This window comes from Gavia stellata, unplaced genomic scaffold (assembly GCF_030936135.1).
Source record: "Gavia stellata isolate bGavSte3 unplaced genomic scaffold, bGavSte3.hap2 HAP2_SCAFFOLD_79, whole genome shotgun sequence".
In the NCBI taxonomy this organism is placed as follows: Eukaryota; Metazoa; Chordata; class Aves; order Gaviiformes; family Gaviidae; genus Gavia; species Gavia stellata.
Window position 1 is genome coordinate 8416 of NW_026776334.1, and position 10927 is coordinate 19342.

The window sequence follows — 10927 nt, forward strand, 5'->3', positions numbered from 1 at the left end:
GTCAAACTCCAGAGGAAAGCCAAGTGTGGGGTAAGACATACCCTTGTCAGGTGGTGCTCTGCTGACAGGGCAAAATCCACTGAAAGTCGCAGACTATCTGCATTCACCAACTGCAACTCCCACATCAGCTTTCAGGAACAGCTCCAGGACACAGCAGCAATGGCACAGATTGATTTTAAAAGACCAGAGGGGTTATCTCTGGATGTCACAGCCTTCCCCAGCCAGCCCCCCTTCTCCAAATATCCCAGGCACACCCTCTGCTTTAGCAAGAAGAGACCCAGCAAAGCCTCTCCACACACAGAAGTGAAGAGAGCGAGCACCAGGGCCAGCACACGCACACATAGACGCACATTACCTGGGATGAGGACTGCATTCACATCAGGATTATAAAAATAAACACAGCACAATTAAAATGGGCATTTCTTTTCCTCCCTTTCCCCATCCCATCCATTCCCAGTCCCTAGCCACATTTCTTATTAAGTTTTTGAACCCAATAAGAGTATTTTGAAAACACAGGAAAAAATATTAGGGTGGGAGAGTATTGGCCAGGTAAACCCACAGAAATATGAACTTTTCTGACTTTGATCACTATTGCAGAGGGTGCTGTGACACACAGCGGGACAATATCGCTGTGCTGCTGTGGGAGGTATGTGCTAGCTTTTGCTGGCCCTCCTGGCTGTGCTCCCACTAGATGGCACGTTTCAGAGATGGGAATTCCAGCTCTGCGCTCAGGTACACCGGAGTGAGCGGCCTCGCCAGCTGCAGAAAATGCAGCAAAACTCCATTATGAGGAGAGGTGGAGTAAGCCACCAACCACATTCCTAGTTCCTCCAAAGACAAGCCAAGGCAAAAGCTTAACAGCCCTTCCAAAATTGAGACAACTTTGGATCTCATGTCAGTAGGCATCTACCTAGTCCCCATCTCAAGTCCTGATGAGTTCTTGGTTTCCTAGCATAGTAATAATTTATTCATAACGATTATTCATAATTTATTCATAATGATTATTAAAGTGATGTGTTTTATCAGATCACAGTTTTCTATTTTGCTGTGGCACAGTCTGTATTCCATATTCCAAGGCTGAGGACAGGTGCTCTCAGATCATATCCTTTTATAGCCCTTTTATAACAGAGACAGAAAATGTCTGTAGCCTCAATGCTGAATCCAGGGCAGAGAAGAGGCGCTTATCTCCAAAGTCTCACCCCTGCTTCTGTCCTAAGCGCACATTTTAGACACACAGGCTACCTCAGCAGTGAGAAGGCCTACAGATAGGTGTTTGATAGCCAGGCAAGAGGATACACAGTACACCAATCCCCCCCACCCCTTCAAGAACTCACCTGGTCTCTTGATTGGCTTTTTGGTGGGGGTGTCCTTCCTTTTGTTCTGAATGGCAGGGGAACATGGCACTCCAGTGGAGGAGCTGTTCTTACGGAAATGGTCTTTCAGCCCCTTGATGGAGCGGTCAAGCTGGACAGAGCGGATTTGGAAGTAAACAGTCATAAAATCTAGGGAGACAAGGTAGAAACAAGATTATAGGCAAACAGGGAACACTATACGATAAAACAAACCTTTCCTGAAACACTCTGTGCCCCTAAGGAGCCCTAGTAGCATTGATGTGGGACCCAAGGTGTTTTTCCCTCCCAGAGCCTCTCCTATTTTCTTCAAAAACTACTACTTCTTCTTCCTTCCCCCACAGTATTCATTCCAGCCCTCCCACCACACACAACAAGTCTGTGCATCAAGAGCACATCAGTTGTGGAACTGATGGGAGACATTTGTGCAAGACATTGTCAATTCAAGTGCTCAGTTTCTAACATGAGAGACTTTACACACTTCTCAGGATTCAGGGCATTCAGGAACTAAATGAGGCGTTCATCATTTGAAAGCAGAATACAAACTGATAACAAAATACGCTATATATGCTTGAGTCGCCTTTGATCATGGAAAAGTTCTTAAGAAGCTTTTAAAAGATGTTTGTCATACTTGGTAAGCACAGTAATCCCCACTCAGAAGCAAATCATTGAGGTGGGGGGTGATTCTAGTAGCTATATGTATGTGAAAGTACAGGTTTCCTGTAACAAGTCCACAAAATTGTTCACTCCCAAAGAAAAAGTTAATAAAGGAGTATAAAGCTGTAGGCAGATTTTGATGCTGCAGAACAGGAAAGAAGAGACATGTACTGACTGAAGAAAGTCTTCTGTGCTGCTTCCCCCCCCGACCTTGGTCACATTTACTACAAGAAGTTCTGTTCATAAATAGTTCCCAAATGGGAATGAGTGACCAGTGTCTCACACATTTATAACACTTATAATGATGGAGCACTAGATAGTTGCAGCTCCATCAGAAGGCATCACAGATGCAAGTTAAATGGATTTCTGCTATAGGACAGGCTATGCATTAAGACAATTTATGCTTTATTTACACAGCTCGCTCTCTCATCGTATTCACCAGATCATTCTGTTCAACTGACAAACCATCACTCACTACAAATGCTGTAAAAAAAAAAAAAAGGAGGATCTTAAGAAGGTGATTGAAAGGAGACTGAACTACTCACCTAAAAGGTGCCACTAAGGCAGTCACTAGTTTTGCTAGCGTTGCTACCTACCAACGGCAGTGTGAGTCATGGTTTGTTAGCCACAGCAGCACCTGAGCAGAGGCTTCAAGGCTGAAGGTGTGTGATCTACAATCAAAGCTGTACAGTGCTACACACAACCCTCAACACCCTACTTTTGGTCTCAGCCACCTGCGGTAAGTAGTTGGAGAGCACTCACCTGATACAGAACTACAAGGGAACAACACACAGCACTACCAACCTTGATTCCTGCCGTTTTCCACCAGCCAGCCAGAAATGCGGATGATATCGTGCAGGACACTCTCCGGGAGGTGCTCCAGAGACATCTCCTCCTGCATCTCCGTTTCATCATCCCCGCTGATCAGGTCCAGGATGAGGATAGGTGGGACCGGCTTGGTGTGTCGTGTCATCAAGCTGCGGAACTCTGACTCCAGGGACTCCTTGCCCCTCTCAAAGAGGGATTTCTGGCACAAAACAGCAGAAGGACAGAAGCAGCACAGGGCTTCTGTAATCAGTCACTCACAAGTATTTCTGTATAAGAACGTACTTTCTGCAGCGTTTCTAACCACATGCTTCAAACTCCAACACCTGTAACTAAGAAACTTTTAAAGCAAATTAAATAAAAAAAGGCTTGGGAGTTGCTCAGTTTTCAAGTGGGATTTAAACAGATCTCCCATTCCGTTCAAGCAGTTGAAGGACTGACAAGAGCTGCTCAGGAAGAGGTTCAATCAACTCCACCACACGTGCAAGATACACTTTCAGAAGTCCTATGGCACAATGCGTAGAGAAAGCAAAACGCCACAAGCAGAAACGCTGCTGAGTGCAGACTTAAACAGAAGCCAAAACAATTGTTTCTTTAGCTGTGCCCAAACACCTTCTTTACAAGGCAGCAAGCAAGAGGGCAAGCAGCAGGGCTACATCTGTCCCTCTTACCCATGCCAGGTTCCAGGCCCATGACCTACCACGCGGTTCAGCTCTGGGCTGTCTGGATTGTTGTCCTGGAAGTATTCCACCGCCTTCTGGATTTTGTCCATGCCATTCAAGTACTCCTCCAGCCTCCCAGTGGGGCTGCAAATAAAACCAAAAAGAAACAGAAGAAGCAAAGAAAGAAGGTATCAAGAAAGCACCAGACCAAACTCAGGATAAAAATAACAAGGAACATTTAAATTCCCTTTTCTTCAACTAGGAGGAGGTCATGGGATTCCCTTTTGCCTCCACTCAATAGCACCGCAGAATACCCAATCCATGCAGCAAGTGCAGAAGTACTGATGATGGAGCAGCACACAACTCTCAGCCTTGCCATCCTTTCCCAGTCAGGCCCTGATGGGAAGGTAGAGGAAGTTGCACATCCCACCCCAGAGAAGGGCCATCACAGCACCTTCCCAGAGACTGAAAGCAGGCTCCAGAACAGTTCTGATTCATCCTGGATGCAGCGACAACATCAACAGGGCAGGAAGAACCTTTGGGAAAAGGGTGGAGGAAAGAAGAGAAGCCACCAATGCTCATGAGATTCATATGGCAGCATGTCTGCAAATCCTGGAAGAGACACCAGGGTCTGAGCAGACTTTGCCCTCTGGGGATTGCTGAAGGTCAGGTCAGGCAGCTTCATTGTGGACTGACAGTGGGAAAAGAGTGTGGGAAGGGTACAAGGAACATTATGATGAGTGTGTGGAGTCAGGTCCCCTACCAAAAGTTCAATAGGATGAAGCACCCCAGTAAGATCTAGCTGCTCAACTCACCCTTCCTTTATGATCTTCTCTGTGTCCTTAGCCACATGGTAGTAACTGATGACGTGATCCAAGCAGGACAGGGTCTTCTCCACGTTCTCCTGCAAGCGCTGCAGGTTCTCTGTCTGTTTATGGACAGGGATGATCGAGTTCTCCAGCTTCATCAAACGACTTTCAAAGGAGGAAAGAATAGAAACCTACACGCCAAGAGAGAAACAGAGAGCTGAGGACATCCTTCCACCTGGATCCATACAGTTGGACAGCAGTTAGAGCAGGGCAATCAGGGACCTTCAAGTCCCAGCTTCACTTTTTGGGCTCTGCTACTAATTTGCCATGGCTCCTAAAGCAGGCTGTTTAATCCCTCTATGTCCTAATTTGTATTAATAATCACAAAATAGATCACCTGCCATACAGAGACGGGCCAAGCTTGAATTAGATGTTTGTAAAGTGTGAAGCTAATGTTTCAAGACAGTACTAAGGAGGAGCAAAATTTTATTTGACAGCAGAAAACAAAACCACAGGAACTGCCTAGAGGTGCCCTAGGTAAAAAGAACAAAACCATAAACCGGCTGCCACTTTGCTCCATACCACTAAGACCCAAATACGAGATGCACAACACGACGACACAGAACCAGTATAGTGAGAACCTTCTTTTCCATCATAGACATTTAGTTTTTAAAAGGGACTGCGATATTGCTTCTGAAAGGTGGAAAACCTCTTAGCAAGCTCATAAATGGAGCCTTAATGTCATCTTTTCTAGGCAAAAATGTAATTCTTTCAAGACTCACTCCTACATTATGTTTTCCACACTTCTCTGGCAGTGCCTCTATGACCTTCTTGAAGCACTAAGCCCAAAACGGGACATAGTATACTAGCTGAGGGCTTAGGAGCAATTAGAGCGTGGTAATTACTTTCTACCTCCTAAGCAGAACACTCCCAAAATAAAACTCCAAACGAGACCTGACTTTATGAAGCAACAACATGATGCTGTTGCACAAACTAGTCTGGGGTCTATTAATACCTATTCCCAAGAGAGAGGACAGACTCATTTGAGCCCTCATCTCCTCAGGAGAGGAGCTTAGGATTTAAACATTCATCAGTTGCCCACTTCGCCCAGCCACTGAAGTGTAAAACACAGATGCAGAGCAAGTGGTTCATTACTCTGCATTCCTCAGATAGGCACAAGGACAGCCTTGAAAACAGATTGTCCTAAGAAAAAGTAAACCGAGGCCCAACATTAGGGCTGAACTTCAAGGACCTCCTTACCATGTTCTTTGTAAGCTGGTCACTCTTCTCAAGGCTCTCTTTGATAAAGGACAGGGTTTCTTCTTCCTGTCAGTAGGATGAAAAACTAGTCTTCAATTCTGAACATGGAGCATTTAAGTCACTAAATGCTACACGTACGTTTTTACAAGTCCTGGTAAACACTGCAGCAAACAATGTTTGATCTGATGCTGACACCACATTTTAATATGCCACCTCTTCGCAGAAATCACAACTGACCCGAGGTGAGAGACACATAACATAAGTGAGGGGTTTATGGATTACTCATTTCCCTCTAATATCCCAAGCCCATGAGCCTTAGCACACTGAAGTCACAGCACAATATAACGTTAACACCTTTACCACAGAGGCACACTGGCACAAGACCACATTTGCCTGCCACAGCATAACACAGGTGTTGCACAGGCACCATCCAAATCCCCCACACAGCCGTGAACTCAAGCAGCCAACGCAAAGCAACCACCAAGGGCTGTTTTCAAGTCACCAAAGCCCAGAGATGGGGTGGGGGGGACGGACGGGACACAGCAACCTGCAAGGGCTGGCCCCACAGGCTGGACCTGAGGACCTGAAGGGAGAGCCCCCAGAAGCTACCAGGCCCTAAGAGCGGGGCCCCAGCCCCAAAGCGGGGGGCAGAAATACCTCCTGACCCTGAAAACTAAGGGCCCTCGGCCCTGAAGGGGACCTGGGGATGCTGCCAGGCCCGGAGCGGGGTGACCAGGCCCTTAGGGGGCCGCGGGACGCTCCCAGGCCCGGAGGGGGCCTCCGTGCCAGCTCCCAGGCCCATCTCCTAGGCAACGCGCTGGGGCTGCGGGCCCGGGACCAGGCCCAGGCCCCGGCAGGGCCCGCAGCAGGGCCCTAGCCCAGCCCTACCTGCTTGAGCTTGCCCTCGATCGCCCTCCTGCGGGCCGACACCTCCTCGGCGGGGATCATCCTGCCGCGGAGCGCCGGGGCCGCGCTCCACCGTTCAGTCCCACTGCAGACACCCTCCTCCGCCCTCCCGTCACTGCCGCGGCGCCATCTTGGGAGCGGCAAGACACATTGAGCATGCGCAGCAAGACCAAGGGCCCTCTGGAGAGCGGTCTCCATTTAAGTAGGGGCCGGAAAGGCACCAGCCCTGAACGCGCATGCGCTGTTGTCCCAGAGGGGAAGAGGCGCATGCGCACTGCCCTTCGTGACGGGCAGTTTGGGAGTAGTGGGCAGGCTGCGCCGCCATGTTGGAAGTGGTGTGGCGGGTGCCAGGGGGGTACCCCATTTCTGTCAGGGCAGGACTGGCTCCCCAGGCCCGCCATCCCCACTACGGCCTGGCCGAGTCGAACTCCTCCAACCCCAGTATCACCGACGTCCCCACAGGACACGACGTCCTGACGGGGGTCCGAAGCCACCCAGCCTTCCCCCCTGCCAAGCTGTTGGGGCGGCCAGGCCCAGGGCCACTCTGCCACACACCGTGAGGGAGAAACGAGGTGTGGAGGAAGATTACAGGGGTTTGAGCCCAGGGAAATTAAATTGTAGAGATTTGAGTATGAATTATGGAAATGTAGACATTTGCAGGAGTGCAGGTCACTCCACTCCCATCCAGCGTCCATTTTCCAGAAGGAAAGGCTACCACCACAGGGAAGGTGCTGCCTTCTCCTGCGGCATAGGTGGGGATGGCCGGGTTTATCACACGCTGAGGCAGTTACGGGGCTCTGCAACCTCACAAACCACATCTAGCCTGGCACAGGGAGCTGGTTTTATCAGTACAGACAGTCCCAGCCTGCCATCTCATGGTGCACCGAAGCAAGGCCCCTGCTGCGTGAAGGTGTGTTCTCATCCATCTTCCCCTTGTCAAACCACCCCGGGCTCTGGAAAGGAGCTGAAACAGCCCGACTGGTCTCTTTTGTTCAACAACTTCGGTGTGTTTCATAACCCACCTTATCATGCTGCAAACAGCTGTGACCGGGCTCTGGCTGCTGTGAGGGCCAATGCACAGCCAGGGCACTGTGTTTTCTGTGTGTGGCATTGCCCAGCCATGACTGCCTGCCCGTGTTTTATGGGGACACCTGCTAGAGGGGATCTTGTCCTGTGGGTACAAGAGAGAAGATCCCTGTCCAGGGTCAGCGCCCAGCATGTCTTGTGCTTTTCCCCGCTGGGCTGGTGTGATTGGGAAGGTTTCTTTTTCTCCGTGTACAGCAGAGCCATCTCTTTTTTTTATAGCAATCCATGCTTTTTCTGCTAACACTCATCCCCTCATTCAAAGAGCAACCAGGGCCAAAATGAAATCTCCCCTCTCTGAGCCTGGGGAACAATTGTGTTCCCCTGAATAGTGCTGTATATCTCCTGAAAACCCAGCAAAAATGTTCCCTCATCCCTTCATGGGGTGACTGAGCCCTCAGAGCAAAGAGGGGGAGCTGGGATAGAGGCACCCAACCCATGTCGCCGCTGCCAGCTAGGGTGCAAAGGGTGAATAAATATACAGAAAGTCAGTCTGCCAATAAATAGTGTAAAAACTACCAGAGTCTGTGCAAACGTGAGGTGCAACGCCACATCCAAGGGGAGGCAGCAGAAAAAACCTGGTTTGCTGGTCAAATGAAAAAAGTCAAAGCAGCAGAGGTTATTTCTGGTAAAATGAAAAAGAAAGGGTAGAAACACTGCAGTTTGAACATGTTAAAATACAGTGCAAAAGGGCGCAAAGCACACCTGGGATCTTTGGGTTGTAAATACCGCCCCCCCCCGGCTCATTGCTGGCAGTTTCTCCAGAGTCCCTTTCCAGCCCCTTCTCCCACCATCCCAAGTGGCAGCACTGCCCCACAGCTGTGGGCACAGAGAGGTACCCACAGCCTGGCCCTGGCCAGCCTCGCGCCCAGCCCCACATCCCTGAGCCAACCTGCCCTCCCCATGGGGCTCCCCGAACCTGCTGCCCCCAGACCCGCCACCCCTCACCCTGCCTGCGCCGGCCGGGCTGGCAGCTGAGCGTGCGCTGCTTTTCTTCCCTGCCTTGGCAGAGCCCAACCGCTCCTCAGCGTAATTGGCCTCGCGAGGGCTTGGCTATTCCTGCGGTTTCTGTGCGGCTCCTCTCACCGCCCTGTACCCAAGAGGGCTCTGAAGCCACTTGTGTTTCTCAGGGCATCTACAGGGCCAGGTGGGGACATGGCACAAGCAGAGGGGTAGCCCCAGGCACTGACACCATGTCACCCTCAAGAGCTCCCCGCAGGGGCAGGGAAGGATGCTCCAGGGGTTGGGAGCAGCTCCCAGGACTTGGGACCCCGGGCACAGCCACCCTTATGTTGCACAGGCGGGGTGTAACCATTGTCACGCATGTGGTGGTTTGTGCCTCAGTTTCTCCGCGGGGCATTGCTGTGCTTCCGCGGAAAGGGGTGATAGCACCCATGTAGCAAGGCTGGGTGTGCAGCCAGGGCTGGGCTGGTGAGATGTCCCCTGCCTCCAGGGGAGAGGATCAGATAGAGCCAGGCTATGCTGGAGGGAAACAAAGAGGCAAAAGTGTTTTTTCTTCTCCATTTTTTTCTTTTTTATTTATTTATTTATTTATTTTGAAAATAACTTTCCATGGAAAAGGTTAAATTGCACACATATCGCTGCAGTTCTTCAGCATCGAGGCCCCGAAACAGGAAAATATAACAAAACCAACAAATAAAAAGGAGCATTGCCAATACAGATATAAACACCTACACTGACCCCCAAAGCCCCCCAAAGACATGGCCTTCACTCCCCAGCCCCGGGACACCGTCCCCAGCTGTGCGGTGGCATCCCAGGGCACTTCAGGTGCTGGCACCTGGGCAAAGCAGTGGCCCAGTCCCAGCTCTGCTGCTTGCGTGAGCTGAAGATGTTGGTTCTTAGCCTGTCCCACGCTTTACCGGGGGGATGCGGGACCTGCACTCCCACCTCCACGGCTCCAACCCTCTCCCCAAATTTGGGTGCAAATTACTCCAAGGGTAATTTATATAGTTTTTTAAAGGCTTGTTTATTGATTCTTACACTACAACTATACTCTCAATAAATTATATTGCTCACATTAAAGGTCCTAAGTGCTTTTGTAACCAAAAAAGAAATTCTTTACAATCTTCCATTTTTCAGTAAGTCTAAGACATACAACTAAAACTACAGCTTCTACATGGCACTCACAGTCTTTGGCCTGAGCTCCTGGATGGAGCCTGAATGTGGATTTCCTTCCTCCTTGGTCTCAGCTGGGAGCATTTGATGTGGAGTGACCCCATTGCCACCAGCTGATGGCCATGCCACAGTGTTTTCCTTACAGCTCTCCCAAAAACGCATTCTTAATCGGCGTCCTGCGTTGCCCTGGCAGCCACTTGTAACCTGATGGATGAGCAAAAGAAGTGGAGAGCAACAGTCTCAGACCAAAAAAACAGAGAGGGGCTATGTCAGCTGGTGAAAGACAGAGAGGGTTTATGGTGGTCTAGACCCTTCAGCAACTGCAGCGAGAATTTTGGCTATAAAAAATACGAAAGCTCGTTCTGGGAGCACCTCGGTCCCTACTGCTCCTCTCCTGCCAGGGCCAGTTCCTGGATCTTTAACGAAACCTGTTGCTGCTGCTCCAGGAATCCTCCCTCGCCTGGTCTTGGTTTACAGAACAATGAACACAAGCCTTTAAAAACAGTGAAAATATAAAACAACTCTCAAACTGTATTTCCCCTATCCCCCCCACTATTAAGAAATTCTAGTGCTAAAAATATAGGTTTCTTTGAATAGATAATATATAATAGATTATATAAAAACATCTAAAGAGGCAGACTTGCTGAATTTATAAACCTTTTCTTCTTCCCTAGGCACAAGTCGGGAGGGAGGTTGAACTCGGAGAATCCAGAAGGGACCTCTATTTGCTTGCTAGCTAATTATCACACGATATCTACTAACTACCCTAGATAGAGAAAGGAAAGAGAGACAGAAATGGAGAGACGAAAGGGTGAGGAAATTGCACTTAATCTATAGAGTCCTAAGCCGCCAGGAATCACATGTCTTGGATGGAATTTAGCAGGTGCTCTCCTTTAGCCCTGAAGGAACATATGTTGTGTCCATTTTCACAGAAAAAAAAAAAAAAAAAAAAAAAAAGGATAATTCACATTTCTTCCTTTAAAAGTAAAAAAATAAGTAGTGTTCTATTTCTTCTCTCATGGACTAGACTTCTGATGTGTCCTTTAAAGATATATCAAGCAGTTCCTGTGGTGGTGTTTTTTTCTCCCCCCGGTGTTTCTGTGAATAATCTTATGATGAAGCTGGTAAAAATCACTGTGGATGTCTCTGTCTCTAGAAAATCTTGTCCCTTGTAAGTCCCAGCAGCATGGGGGGAGCATCCTACTAAAGTCTGTGTGGGCTTGGAATGGCGACTGGCCTC

At 49.1% G+C, this 10927-nt stretch overlaps 1 protein-coding gene across 1 annotated transcript; it reads right to left on the minus strand.

The window, feature by feature from the left end:
• Positions 1–254: 254 nt before the first annotated feature.
• LOC132320917 (exocyst complex component 7-like) lies at positions 255–6521 on the minus strand (the record flags this gene model as incomplete). Its single annotated transcript, XM_059834558.1, has 7 exons — positions 6451–6521; positions 5563–5628; positions 4309–4493; positions 3532–3637; positions 2811–3033; positions 1335–1502; positions 255–367 (listed from the first exon to the last, which is right to left on the minus strand). Coding segments are annotated over exons 1-7 (921 nt in total), but the record flags the coding sequence as incomplete, so codon positions are not given.
• Between the last annotated feature and the right edge of the window lie 4406 nt (positions 6522–10927).